The following is a 15,000-nucleotide window of genomic DNA, read 5'->3' on the forward strand; positions in this document are numbered from 1 at the left end:
TCTGAAAGGCGGAGGAGCCCAAAAGGAAAAGACCAGACTGGCATCAAAAAGAGATTCGCGGGAAAACAAATTCACGGCGGCTCCTTCATCCGAGGGTTGTTTACACCGCGGCTGGAGCCGAAAGAACAAGGCTCCCTTTGAGTTATAAATGTCGTCCTATTAACCAACACAACGGCCTCTGTGGTCTGTTGTACCTCAGAATATTAGAGAAGTTGCTCGGCGAGAAAGAACCTTGTTTTCCCGCGGAAAAGAAAGAAAAGTAACTACAGCACCAAATCCTGAGGGAACTTATTAGACCCTTGAAGGAGGCGGCGTTGCCAGCAGAACAATTCATCTTAACACGGATGCGAAGGCCAGCCAGGACGTGGAACACCCTGAAGATCGGACTTCAGCGTTCTCCGATAATTGAAGAAATGCATCTTAGCAGCAAATCCTTATTAGCCTGGCTCATAATTTTGCCGCTTTAGACATTTCCGCCAACCCCCCCCACCCTCTTCCTTAAAACTCGTTCCCACCGTACCGGGTGAATGGCACGATTTCGCCGTGGTAGGTGGCTGTTCTAGCCTAACGTTCGTGGTTTGCAACGCTGAATTGAGGTCTTAAGACTAACCTGATGGCTAACCTTTTTGCTGTCGCGTGCCAAAAGCGGGGGCAGTGCGAGGGGGACATGCACGCGCATTCCCCCACTCATAATTTAATGTGCCCCATGCCCCGTGCGTGCGTGTGTGCTCTACCCCCTTGCGCTCCCCCCGCTTTTGGCCCGCAATGGCACGGTGGGTCCGGTAGGCCCGTTTTTCGCCCTCTCCAGGCTCCAGAGGCTTTCTTGGAGCCTGGGGAGGGAGAAAACAGCTTCCCCCACCCTGCTGGAGGCCCTCCGGCGGCCAGAAATGGCCCATTTCCCAACTTCCATTGGGACCAGAAGGCCCGTATTTCAACCTCCCCAGGCTCCAGAGGCTTTCTTGGAGCCTGGGGAGGGCAAAAATTGCCTCCTCCTCCCCCCCCGGAACCCCTCCGTAGGCCGGAAATGCCCGTTTCCCAACTTCTGGTGGGCCCAGAAGGCCCAAAAATTAGCTGGCCAAAATTAGCGTGCATGCGCACTGGAGTGGAGCTAGGGCAACCCGCCCGGTGCCCACAGATATGGCTCCGCGTGCCACCTGTTCGCCATCACGGTCTTGAGACTTCCCTTTCTTGAAGCCTACAAGTTGGATGTTATCAAACAATGGTGGGTTTCAGCCGGTTCGGGGTGGTTTAGGCAAACCGGTTGTTAAATTGCTGGCTGGCTCCACCCCCTCCCCTTCCAGGAGTCCCCACGCGCCTGTTTTGGCTCCCAGGTAAGTGCAGGGAGTCCTATAAGGCCCAAAACAGGGCATGAGGGGGTGCACAAGGCCGAGTGCTGCCTGTCACACCCCCTTGCCATGCCCACGCCCACGCCCACTCAGACGGTCACTAGGGCCGAGAACCAGTTGTTCAATTATTTGAATCCCCACCGCTGTTACCGAGGATGCAAATGACGGCTGTGATTTTGAAAGGAGGAGGAGAAATTCAAAATAAAATTTCGCAATGAGGAAGAATCAACGGAATGGCTTGCCTCCAGGAGTTGTGGGTGCTCCAGCACTATATGGGTCTATAACTGCCTGGTACAGAGGTCAACGGATAGTTAGGACTGCAGGGGGGAAAAAATAGAATGGGATGGAATAGAACAGAAATTGAACAGGATCGGAATAGAGCTGGAAGGGACCTTGGAGGTCTTCTAGTCCAGCCCCCTGCTCTAACAGGAAACTCTTCTATTCTATTCTATTCTGCTCTATTCTATGCTCTTCTATGTTCTTCTATGCTCTTCTATTTCAGTTTCTCTTCTCTTTTCATTTCTCTTCTAATCTATTCTGCATTCTATTCTATGCTGATTTCTCGTCTATTTCAATTTCTCTTCTATTTCAAACTCTATTCTATTCTGCATTCTATTCTATTCTATTATTTTCTATTCTATATTCTATTCTATTCTGCATTCTATTCTACGCTTTCTCTTCTATTTCGATTTCTCTTCTCTTCTATTTCAAACTCTATTCTATTCTGCATTCTATTCCATTATTTTCTATTCTATTTTCTATTCTATTCTGCATTCTATTCTATGCTGATTTCTCTTCTATTTCAATTTCTCTTTTCATTTTTCTTCTTTATTCTATTTCAATTTCTCTTCTCTTCTCTTCTCTGCTCTGCTCTGCTCTTCTCTGCTCTGCTCTGCTCTGCTATCCTATCCTATCCTATCCTATCCTATCCTATCCTATCCTATCCTATCCCAACATCTGAAGGCCTTCCAAGAATTGAGGGTTGTGGTCTCCAGTCTTCACTCATCCTGAACAAAAACTTGAAACTGAACATATTAGAGAGAAGCGCCTGTTTCTTCAAGCTACTGACAGGTTAAAAATGCACCAAATTCTCTCTTGATGCTTAACCTGGGTTTTACTTTACAGGAGAAAGGATTTTCAAATGTCCGAGATGAGATTTGGCACATGCCAAATGAGATTAGGGAATATTTTTTGCTTCTAGACAAGGAGCTTATCCTCTTATTTTCATATTTCAAGGATAGGAGACCTTGCGCAGGGTATCTGAATCCGGGTAAAATCTTCCAATTCATTATTATTTTTTTTCGGTTTGGGCTCCATGCAAATGCTGAGACAGGGGCTCAAAATACGTTTTGAAAGGTTCCTGTCAACTTAATCTTCGGAGGAATTTATGGAGGCTGATTGGGGCCGTCTCATGGAGAGACCTAGATAAGAGTTGTATGAATAGAATATTGGATCGTAAATAGTGCAACATATACGATCAGACACAGTGGCATCAAGTTTGCATTTTTAGGTATCGTTAGTTTGAAGGGAATAATAATTAGATGAGAAGAGAAGAGGGAGGAAAAGAGAAGGGAAGGGAATGGAATGGGGAGAGAAGAGAAGCAGGAATAGGGAAGAGAAGAAGAGAGAAGAAGGAATAGGGAAAAGAGGAGAAGAGAGGAGAAGGGAAAAGGGAAGAGAAGAGAAGAAGAGGAGAAGAGAAGGGGGAATAGGGAAGAGGGAATAGGGAAGAGAAGAAAAGAGGGAAGAGAAGAAAAGAGGAAAAGAGAAGGGAATAGGGAAAAGAAGAGAAGAGGGAATAGGGAAAAGAAGACAGAAGAGAAGAGGGAAGAGAAGAAAAGAGGGAATAGGGAGAAGAAGAAAAGAGAGGAGAAGAGAAGGGAATAGGGAAGAGAAGAGGGGATAGGGAAAATAAGACAAAAGAGAAGAGGAAATAGGGAAGAGAAGAAAAGAGAGAATACGGAGGAGAAGAAAAGAGGAGAAGAGAAGGGAATAGGGAAGAGAAGAAAAGAGGGAATAGGGAAAAGAAGACAGAAGAGAAGAGGGAATAGGGAAGAGAAGAAAAGAGGGAAGAGGGAAGAGGAGAAGAGAAGTGGGAATAGGGAAGAGAAGAGGGAAGAGAAGAAGAGAGAAGAAGGAATAGGGAAAAGAGAAGAGAGGAGAAGGGAAGGGAAGGGAAGGAAAAAGGGAAGAGAAAAGAAGGGGGATAGGGAAGAGGAGAAGAGGGAATATGGAAAAGAAAAGAGAAGAGGGCATAGGGAAGAGGGAAGAGGAGAAGGAGAGGAGAAGAGAAGAGGGAATAGGGAAGAGAAGAAAAAAGAAAACGAGAAGAGGGAACAAGGAATAGAGAAGAGAGAATAGAATAGAATGCAGAACAGAATAGCACAGCATAGCATAACAGAGTTGGAAGGGATCTTAGAGGTCTTCTAGTCCAACCCCCTGTTTAGGCAGGAAACCCTATACCTGTGATGGCAAACCTATGGCATGCACGCGCTGGCCAGCTAATTTTCAGGCCTTCTGGGCCCACCAAAAGACAGGAAACGGGCCATTTCCAGCAGGGGTGAAATGTAAAATTTGTTACTACCGGTTTTGTGGGCGTGGCTTGGTGGTAGTGGTGGGGGTAATGTGACTGGGTGGGCGTGGCCAACTTTTTAAAAAAAAATTTTTTTAAGCCTTTTTTTCTACAATCTCTTTGGCCGAAAAAAATTGCTTTTAAAAGCCTCTGATGATCAGGCAACTCAGCTGGGATCGCCAGAGGAAAAAAAGCTTTTAAAGGGTTTTGACGATCTCAGCTGAGCCGCACGATCATCAAAGGCTTTTTTTTTTTTACTTTTAAAAGCATTTTTTCGGCCGAAGAAAAAATGCTTTTAAAAGTAAAAAAAAAAAACTCTGATGATCGCGGGGCTCAACTGGGCATCGGGTGGGGGCAGGGATTTTTGCTACCGGTTCTCCGAACCACCCGCCGCCATCGCTACCAGATCAGGCGATCCGGTCCGAACCGGGAGCATTTCACCCCTGATTTCCGGCCTCTGGAGGGCCTCCAGGGGGGTGGGGAAGGCCCTTTTTGCTCTCCCCAGGCTCCTAGAAAGCCTCTGGGGCCTGAGGAGGGTGAAAAATGGACCTATCGGGCTTACCGTGCCATCGCGTGCCAAAAGCAGGGGGAGCGCAGGGGGGAAGCGCATGCATGTACGGGGGACGGAGCACATTGAATTATGAGTGGGGGCACACGCGTGCGCGATCTCCCCCTGCTTGTGGCGCACAACAGCAAAATGGTGAGCCATCACTGCCCTATACCATTTAAGACAAATGGTTATCCAATCTCTTCTTAACAATTTTCAGCGTTGGAGCATTCCCAACCTCTGGAGGCAAGTAATGTTACGGGTGCTTTCTGTCAACAACCGGTCGTCCTCGACCTGCGACCACAAATCGAGCCCAAAATTTCTGTTGTTAAGTGAGCTTTGCCCCATTTTGCGACCTTTTGTTCTGTCTCCTTCCCCACTTCAGACCCACGAGCTGGCCTTCACAGCCAGTGGATTCACGGCTCTTATCAGTCCTGGCAGAGAAATCGCAGCTGCCTGCCAAAGTTCAAACAAATAACTCACGTAGCAAGACTTTCAGCTCTTTTTGAAACGGTTCAGCTAATTTTTGCTTCCCGTGGAGTGAGAGCAGTCCCAAAGCTCCTTATATATCCTATGGGGTGGGGCTCCTGCCCCACCCTTCCTTTTGATGTCGCCGCCTCTCTAATCTTCTGAAGCACAGGTCAAGCCAAGCTTGATTATTATTATCAGCTGGGTCTGAAGGCGTAGCCTAGGGAAGGGAGGAATCAGGGGATGACGGCCTCATTACGTCCTCTGACTGGTCTGGTTCTGGCTCCTGGAGCCGAGCCACAGGAATCGGTGCTCCCAAGTTAAGCCTTACCGGCCCTTCCCCCTCACTTTCGGAGTCACTTTCGGGCATGGGGCCAGGTTCGGGGGCTGGAGTCACAACACCTTTCCTGCCACAGATGTTAAGCGAATCGCTGCAATTATTAAATCAGTAACCCGGTCTTTAAGTGAATCTGGCTTCTCCCCCTTGACTTTGCTTGTCCGAAGGTAACAAAAGGGGAAACACCTGAACTCGGTCGTAAATATGAATCAGCTGCCAAGCATCTGAGTTTGGATCCCTTGAGCGTAGAGATGCTGCGGTCATATGTGATAAAAATGGGTCATAGTTTTTTTTCCCCCCAGTGCTGTCGTAACTTTGAACTAAAGAAATAGTTGTAAGTCAAGGATTCTTTGTATTTTCACAGACCAGGCTGGTTTTGAAGGAACCAGAATCTGTTGTTGGCAGAGTCGGATGCTAAACACTAATTACTTAATTAAACAGCCCTGCCGGATGATGTTTTGCTTCCAGTGCCCGGAAATTTTTATTAATGGAAAAAAAGGTGTGGTCTACAAATAGGAAAACCTTGCTTCTATTTTTTTTTTTTAAACAGTGGCTTTTGATGATGCAAATTTGCAAGCATTCTAGTTAAATTATAACTTGCCTTCTCGCTGTACTGGCCTTGGTTAAGTTTAGAAGGATCCCTTCAAAGCTGATTTAAGAGTGAAACGGTGACTAATACTATCCGGAGACCGACAGCGAGAAGCAGAAAAAACCCCCCGCAGATCCCAGCAGATATGAATTTATAAATAGAGTGGAGGCTGCAAAGGTTAGCTCATGAGAGCTTTGTAGACTTCCTTGTTGACGGAGGAGAAATTAGGGTTTTTGAGAGGGGTGGGCAGCAGATTTAAGAAAGGAAATAGAAAAGAAAAGAAAAAGCACGTAAAATATCTTGGACCCAAATTTCACCCCCTCGTCCACGAAAACCTCCTTGCTCGCATCTTTTAAGAGCGTCAACTGAACTGATTTTTTTCTGGATAAGATGACTGTGCAGATTGGGTGAGCCACTGGATCCGGATCTTCTAGGCCAGAGAACGAATCCCTTCCCCCTCCACAAAAAAAATAAATCAATGCACAAAATTGGCGAAGCGAAGAGATCCCTACGGATGAGAAATGTGACTAAGAAAAGATTAGATGGTGCAGAAATGAATAGATTTAACGCTTGCAATTAAAGAACAGGAAGATTCTGATGATTATAGTGATTCTAGGAGTGATTCTATCAATGGTTAGAGAACAAATGGGAGCATGAGAAAGAGAAGCAGAGTCGTGATATACGGAAAATGTTTTTAGAAAGTTAAATAAGATAAGAAGAGGATTGTTACAATAGTAGGGAGGTTATGTATTAAGAATAGACAAAATATTAAAATATGGCGGTAAATTTGAATTGTTACTGCACAAAATATTTGTACCCAGACGACACACTGTTTATTGAAAGATGGAATGTTTGTATTAAAATAAAACAATTCTTTTAAAAAAAGAAGTTGACTTAAATATTTCTCCTTATTTTCGATTGCAAGTTTTGGCCCCTGAAAATGAGGCTGGGGGAGGGGAATTTATGGCACGCCCACCGAGTGGCTTTACCGAAGTGGGATTTTTGATTTTTTGTGAATGACATGGAAACATCTTACTGTCTTTCTGTCGAAAGATTAACCCTGCCGACTCAAGGAGTGGAGTGGAGAATTCATTTTAAACCGGAAGAATGTAGGCGAGCGGCGTTGCTTTCATAGAGGGCTGTGCGGTTGTTGCAAACCACATTACATCGGTGGGCGCATTGTGGGAAGTGGGGGGGGGATTCCAGGGCCGGAACAAGGACTTCACACCTTCCTGAAACAACACCGGTTGTGGTGAAGAGCCGGGAGGAAGTTGAGGGGTGGGGGGGCTTTGAGGTCATCTGCACTACTTCATTCCGAGTAGAATTGGGAGTTGAGTAAGAGAAGTTTAGGGTTTGTTTGTTTTTTATTATTATTATTCATGTCAAAACACTCTCCGTCTCTACCACATCTTGAAAGTCAACGCAACATTAGTCAACTGTCTTTCTCGGATCTGGGTGAAGTTCTACAGTAGTGGCCAAGATTGTGGAAACCTTTTGGGGAAAGTTGTATTTTCTAAAACTAGCGAATAACACCACTTTTTTCTTTTTTTGGGGGGAGTAGTACCATAAAATTCTATATCAATGGAAAGATAATTGAATCAAGAATGTCATGCAATAACTTTCAGGAAGGATTTGCTATTAGAATAGCAGTTACAGTATAAAGAAAAAAAGAGAAAAAGGTAGAAAAAGCAAGATATACAAAAATGATCCCCATTTGTCAGTGAATCCTTAGTTGGGTGACCTTTAGCATGAATTACGGCCTTATAACGTCTTCCCATGGAGTGAACCAAGTCTTTGAGTTCTGCAGCTATTCTAATGTGAAACCAAGATTGAATGATGGCTTCTATTAACTGGGTTTTATTGCTGGGTCGCTTCTGACTAACAAGTTTCTTTAGTCGGAAAATCCATAGATTTTCAGTTGGGTGAAGGTCTGGGCTATTCTGTTTTTTTCTGGCAAAGGCACTGTGGACCAGTCTTTTGTGATGGTAAAATTCATTTTTTTTTAGTACTGGTTCTGTGGGTGTGGCTTGGGCGTGGTGTGGCTTGGTAGGCGTGGTTTGGTGGGTGTGGCAGGGGAAGGATACTACAAAATCCCCATTCCCTTCTCAACCCCTGGGGGAAGGATACTGCAAAATCCCCATTCCCTCCCCACTCTTGGGGGGCCAGCCAGAGGTAGTATTTGCCTGTTCTCCGAACTGCTCAAAATTTCCTCTACCAGTTCTCCAGAACCTGCTGAATTTCAACTCTTGTCCTTTTGCTGTTTTCAGAGCGACCCAATGGGCCAGATCTAAGCACCCCGCGGGCCGGCCCCGGCCCCCAGGGCCTTGAGTTTGACACCCCTGTTCTAGAGCTTTTCAAGACGCTTGTTCCCCCGATGTGCAACACACCAGTGGCCTTGATTGCTTTTCTTTGGAAAATGCCCGCTATCTTCTAAGGGATGTGTGATTGCCTTATTTCTGATCTGCTTCCTGTTCAGTGGCTCGGTTTGAGTCACCTCGGATTACCTTCCGAGAAAACCCAGCAGAGGACTTCAGACTACGAGCGTTTACAGTAAATAGATCCTTGTGTTTGAAAGGGGCCGTCAGACGCTTAATTATTCAGTTCAGGACTATCCGGCGTTTTCCCGAATAACATCCGTCTGCTTCCAGCGTCTGGGTTCGGCCGAGGGAGAGAGCTGCTGCTTCTGTCTTTACTCTTCGCTTGCAGTTTGCAAGAGGAAGGGAGAAAGTGTTTGAAGGGAGCATGTAATCAGATTCCCACCACGGATGAACGGCTGCAAAGGTTGATGGAGGTAGACGAGGTGGCTAAATCGATGGCTTTGATTAGAGAAAACAAAACAAAGCACAATTACTTTTAGTTTCTGCTTGGAAACCGTTTCTGGACTTTGTGCTTGGGGTGGGAAAAAAAATGAAACTTTGATTTGGGGTTTTGCCGATCAGATACGTCTGTTGTTATAGAAATGGCTGGTTTATATTACTATGGAAAAGTAAAAAAAGTTGAGGTTTTGATGCTATTATCTTATTCTACTGCACCAAAGGGAGTTAGAAGTCAATGCCTTTTCTTTTTTTCCTTTTGCCCTATATTTTTCCCTTCCCGTTTCCCTCCCTTACTTTCTCATATTTCCTTTTGTATTTTATATTGTTGTTGTTATTAGTTGCGAAGTCCTGTCCGACCCATCGTGACCCCATGGACCACATTCCTCCAGGCCTTCCTGTCCACTACCATCCTCTGGAGTCCATTTAAGCTCACGCCGACTGCTTCAGTGACTCCATCCAGCCACCTTGTTCTCTGTCGTCCCTTTCTTCTTTTGCCCTCCATCGTTCCCAGCATGAGGCTCTTCTCCAGGGAGTCCTTCCTTCTCATTAGGTGGCCAAAGTATTTCAGTTTCATCTTCAGGATCTGGCCAGTCTGGGTTGATCTCCTCTAGGACTGACCGGTTGGATCGCCTTGCAGTCCAAGGGACTCGCAGGAGTCTTCTCCAGCACCAGAGTTCAAAGTCCTCCATTCTTTGGCGCGCAGCCTTTCTTATGGTCCAAATTTCTCAGCCATCTATTGCAACTGGGAAAACCAGAGCCTTGACTATACGCACTTTTGTTGGCAGGGTGATGTCTCTGCTTTTTAGCATGCTGTTTTTATATTATAAATAATACTAAAAATAAAAAAAGAACCTAGCTAGTAATTGGGCTCTACCAAGAGGAAGGGTATATATTATGATCGCTTTCGTTGCCGGCGTTCTTTAGTGTGATGGATGAGATTTAAAGGTTGAGCCAGGGAAATTGCCAGGAGAATACTAATGACAGGTGAAATTTTCCTTACAAGATCTCGTGGCATAAATGCTGCAAGATAACAGACCATAAAAGTCACTCAGGGATAAGAGGACCAGGGTAGGCGGGGTGTGTGTGTTGTGATCCCCATCCAGAGGACGCAGACTCAAGTTGGAGGAGTGGGGAGGGGGCACAGTTTTAAAAATATATATTTTTTTGCAAAGCATCTTGACAGATGATGGTTTAGGGCAAGGGTGTCAAACTCAAGGCCCGGGGGCCGGATGCGGCCCGCGAAGTGCTTAGATCTGCCCCATGGGGCAGCCTTGGAAACGACGAAGGACCAGCTTGTGGTGCCTCTGCCAGCAAAAACAGAGCTTGGGAGGGCTCCCTGCCACTGGCAGAGGGTTGCAGGAGGCTGTCGCAGCTGAAAACGGAGCTCAGGAGGGCTGCCCGTGGCCTTTCACTGGCAGAGGGTTGCAGGAGGCCGTCGCAGCCGAAAATGGAGCTTGGGAGGGCTGCCTTTCACTGGCAGAGGGTTGCAGGAGGCCGTCGCAGCCGAAAACGGAGCTTGGGAGGGCTGCCTTTCACTGGCAGAGGGTTGCAGGAGGCTGTCGCAGCCGAAAACGGAGCTCAGGCGCCCGTTTTCACTGGCAGAGCGCTCGGGCCACCACAGGCACCCCCCTGACATGAGTGACGTTGAGCTGGCCATACCCACCCCAGACCACCGTGGTCTAAACTACAACCATGATGCGGCCCTCAATGAAATCGAGTTTGACACCCCTGATTTAGGGTCAAAATGAGAAACTGTGATTGAATAGCAGCAGGAGAAGAAAAGTCGTAACGGTTTTGATGTTTCTGTTTGGTTCCTTTTTTTTTTTTTTTAAGTGAGCTCTTGAAGTTAGAATAACTTTTAGAGTTGGAAGGGACCTTGGAGGTTGTTAGATCCGATGATGGAAAAGACGGACACAGCTCTTAGAGCAGCGGTTCTCAACCTGTGGGTCGCGACCCCGTTGGGGGTTGAATGACGATTTGCCAGGGGTCGCCTAAGACCATCGGAAATATGGGAAGTATACTTGCGAGTCGAAGAATCGCACTCCAATGGTTGACTCCACAAGCCAGCTGCAGGCCCTTCAAATCGCTAGCCGAATTCGGCTTCAGGTGCGATGAATTAAAAAAGAGAGAAATCTTTGCTCTGATGTCTCCCTTTCAAGCCAGCTGCAATCACTCCCAATCGCTAGCCTAATCTGGCTTCAGGCGCCATAAACTTAATAGGGGAGGAGTCTCCGCTTTAATGCCTCCGTCCTCAAGGCAATCGCAAGCAGTTCAGATCGCTAGCCAATACGGCTTCAGGCGCAGATAAATTCAAAACGAAAATAATTTTATGGTTGGGGTCGCCACCTCATGGGGAATTGTATTAAAGGGGTCGCCACATCGTGGGGAATTGTATTAAAGGGGTCACAGCACTATAAAGGTTGAGAATCACTGTCTTAGAGTAACAACAGCTCTTTATTAGTAGACCAGTATAACCCAACAGAGTGCTACTCTGGCAGTCTCCTCTTTGTATAGAGGGCTGCCAGACCATTTAACCAATGGGCTTTAAGTATTTTCCCACCTTTTTGGAGGACCTGAGTGAAAACTATAGCACATTCCTTTTATAGTACATAACAGAGGTCTTCTGTTCTGTTTCCCTCCCCCAATACTCCCAACAAAGAGTCAGTCAAAGGCCTCCTCTTCTACTTTATTTACATAGATAAATGTCCTGGCCACGTCTACCCACGGGCCTGCCAAGTTTCTGGAGATAACGAGGAAATTATAGATAAGGCCAGAATTACTCACGAATATATTCTTCCCTCCATTGATACAGTTTGCCCGCGCAAATTCATTGCTTTGTCCAAGACAAAAACCCAGGAAGTCCCGCCTCCTATTTATAGTCTCTGCAGATGTCACTGCATGACCATCATTCCTTGGCTTTATCCCAACGCTGCTTCTGCTGCGCGCGCCGGTCACGTCTGCGCAGTCTTGCATCACTCCAAAACTGTTCTTGGGGCGTTGCCAAATCAGAAGAAGGCTCGAGAGAATCAGGCCTTGCCGGCCCCTCCTCCTCCCTTTGAGTGGGTGCCAGGGAGGGAGAGGGCCCAAGAGAAGCAGGGCTTGCCAGGTCTTCTCCCTCACTTTCTGAATCATCCGAGTCCAGGAGTCCAGGTCCAGGAACCTGGGTCACAAAATCTTCTAGTCCAGGGCTCTCCAACCTTGGCAACTTGAAGCCTGGAGGACTTCAACTCCCAGAATTCCCCGGCTGGGGAATTCTGGGAGTTGAAATCCGCCAGGCTTCAAGTTGCCAAGGTTGGAGACCCCTGTTCTAATCCAACCCCCTGCTTAGGCAGGAAACCCTACACCACTTCAGACAAGATCTCCTCCTCCACATCATCTCTGGAAGATGCATTGAAAGCCTTTCATACATGCGTAGACCAATAATTGTGTCGCCCCCACAACATTTCGACTTCATTGAAAAAAAAAATTGGAGAGGTTTCCATATCGCTGAGAGAGGTGGAGGAAATGCCAGAATCATGTCTCAGTTCTTGTTTTGGCTGTGTTTTTTTCTGGAACTTGGTTAAATTTAACCCGTTTCCCCTTTCTCTCTTTTCTCTCCTTCCTCTTGCCTTGACAAGAAGACGGTTTCTCCGTCTTTGAAACTGCCTGCTCTAAAATCAAAATGGTCCCAAGAGCAGCCAAAAGGCATTTGGTTTGTGTAGTAAGGGGTTTTTCATTTCTCTCTGCGAAGATTTATTGGTGACACGAGAAGGTGGGATAGCTGTAATACCGTGTTTGCCAGCTTCTTTGCAGAAAGGAACTGAAACGCAGACACAGCGGCTCAGGGGCTAAGATGCTGAGCTTGTCCATCGAAAGGTCAGCAGTTCAGCGGTTTGAATTCCTGGTGCCGCGTAACGGGGGTGAGCTCCCGTGACTTGTCCCAGCTTCTGCCAACCTAGCAGTTCGAAAGCACGTAAAAAATGCAAGTAGAAAAATAGGGACTGCCTTTGGTGGGAAGGGAACAGCGTTCCGTGCACCTTCGGCGTTGAGTCATGCCGGCCACATGACCACGGAGACGTCTTCGGACAGCGCTGGCTCTTCGGCTTTGAAACAGAGATGAGCACTGCCCCCTAGAGTCGGGAACGACTAGCACGTATGTGTGAGGGGAGCCTTTACCTTTTGCAGAAATGCTTTCTTAGTCCTTAGTTATCATCCTGTAAGTGAGAAAACCGATTTCGTGTCTTGCTACCGTGTTTCCCCAAAAATAAGACCTTGTCTTCTTATATTTTTTTTTGAAACCTGAAATAAGCGCTTGGCCTTATTGCCATGCGCTCAAAAGCCCAATTGGGCTTATTATCAGGGGATGTCTTATTTTGGGGGAAACGGTACTTGCCTGATTCTCGTTACCTCATGCTATCCCAACCACCCTTAAGTTCTGCGAGGTTCTTGATGGATGGTTGCTACCAGCCCCAAGCAAATTAAAAGGGAGCAGCACCGAGACGAGAAAGGAACCAATGTTCCTGTTACTGACCTTATAAAGGAGCATTTTTGGATATTTAGATGCTCACCATAGCTTTCGGTAGAAAAGAGAAAGAGCTAAGGTTGAATTGTTGGGTTCTTGATGTTCTCCACACTTGGTTGTTTTCAGACATTCTGGCCAACATTACTCATTTTCCTGCAGATATTTCTTTGGTTGTTGTCCTTCAGATGTTGTCCAGCAGCTGGTTTATTACCAGCTAGGTAACTTTATCCCTGTATTGATTGTCTGACCTAAACCAGGGGTCTTCAACCTTGGTCCCTTTAAGACTTGTGGACTTCAACTGGCTGAGGGACTCTGGGAGTTGAAGTCCACAAGTCTTAAAGGGACCGAGGTTGGAGACCCCTGACCTAGACCATGAACCATCTGCAGGAAAGTTGTGAGGACACCAAGAACTTAACACCAGAGCTTTGCCAAGGAAAGGTCTGGAAGGAAGGAAGGAAGGAAGGGACAGTTTTGATACCCTCCTTCAGCTCCTTTGCGCCCAGTGTTGTGCGTCTCTTTTCTTTTGACGTCCTGATGTTCTTGTTTCAGTACAGCTGAAGGACACAGCTTGGCATGTTACAATGGAAGGACAACACAACCATCCACATCACCTGGGAGACCAGAACTTGCTCTGCAAAGTGGCCAGCCCGGAATATCAGCATGACACACAAGTAAGCAGCCATTTTGAATTCTCTTTTGGGTTTGGAGGCCACCCACGTCAGCAGCTGAAATGAAAAATATACCCAGAATTAGGATTTAGTACCTATATATTTCTCTCCCTCTCCCTCCCTCCCTCTCTCGTTCTCTCTCCTGTCTGTCTCTCTCCCTGTCTTTCTCTCTCTCTCTGTCTCTCCTCTCTCTCTCTCTCCGTCTCTCTTTCTCTCTCTCTCTGTTTCCCTCTCTCTCTCTCTCTCTGTCTCTGTCTCTCTCTCTCGTTCTCTCTCCTCTCTCTCTCTCTCCATCTCTCTTTCTCTCTCTCTCTGTTTCTCTCTCTCTCTCTTGTTCTCTCTGTCTCTCTCCTTGTCTCTGTCTCTCTCTCTTTCTCTCTCTCTCTCTCTCATTCTGTGTGTGTGTTTCTCTCTCTCTCTCTCTGTGTCTCTGTCTCTCTCTATCGTTCTCTCTGTTTCTCTCCCTCCCTCCCCCTCTCTCTCTCTGTGTCTCTCTCTGTGTCTCTCTCTTTCTCGTTCTCTCTCTCTCTCTCTCTGTTTCTCTCTCTCTCTGTCTCGGTCTGTCTCTCTCCCTGTGTTTCTCTCTCTCTCTGAGTCTCTCTTTTTGTATCTGTGTGTGTGTGTCTCTCTGTCTCTCTCTGTCTCCCTCCCTCCTCAGGAAGAATGATCAGTTTCCTAAATTGTCTATAGAGATTCTCAGTCATCCAGGCCATGGTTGTCCCAAAGGTGCTTTTCCAAAAGGCAACGGGACTTCCTTGGTTTTTTCCTTGAAAACGTTTTGCTTCTCATCTTAAGAAGCTTCTTCAGTTCTTGGATGAAGAACTTCTTGGATGAACTCCTTGAACCAAAGAAGCTCCTTGAATGAGAAGTGAAGCATCTTCAAGGAAGAAAAACAAACCAAGGATGGACAGTTGCTTTTTGGAAGAAGAACCTTTGCATTCCCTAAATCAGGGGTCTCCAACCTTGGCAACTTTAAGACTTGTGGAGTTGAAGTCCACAAGTCTTAAAGTTGCTAAGGATGGAGACCCCTGTCCTAGATTGTATTTGAACAAGAGTTCCTCCATCATGTACACACATCAACTCTATCTTACCATCTGATATGAATAAGGCCCAAGGCTGCTGTGATGTTTTCTTAGAAAGAGCTGGACTTATCTTT

At 46.5% G+C, this 15,000-nt stretch overlaps 1 protein-coding gene across 4 annotated transcripts in view; it reads left to right on the top strand.

Moving 5' to 3' along the window:
- The window catches only part of NEK6 (NIMA related kinase 6), a 95,444-nt gene that overhangs the window by 28,199 nt on the left and 52,245 nt on the right, over positions 1 to 15,000 (top strand). For 3 of the 4 annotated variants that reach the window (XM_058159115.1, XM_058159116.1, XM_058159117.1), the window contains one exon: positions 13,731 to 13,847. In XM_058159115.1, coding sequence (XP_058015098.1) covers positions 13,758 to 13,847 — 90 coding nt within the window. In that variant the 5' untranslated portion in view covers positions 13,731 to 13,757. Of the gene's footprint in view, positions 1 to 13,725; positions 13,848 to 15,000 lie in introns of all 4 variants that reach the window. The other variant, XM_058159118.1, reaches the window with a different exon arrangement.

This window comes from Ahaetulla prasina, chromosome 16, assembly GCF_028640845.1.
Source record: "Ahaetulla prasina isolate Xishuangbanna chromosome 16, ASM2864084v1, whole genome shotgun sequence".
In the NCBI taxonomy this organism is placed as follows: domain Eukaryota; kingdom Metazoa; phylum Chordata; class Lepidosauria; order Squamata; family Colubridae; genus Ahaetulla; species Ahaetulla prasina.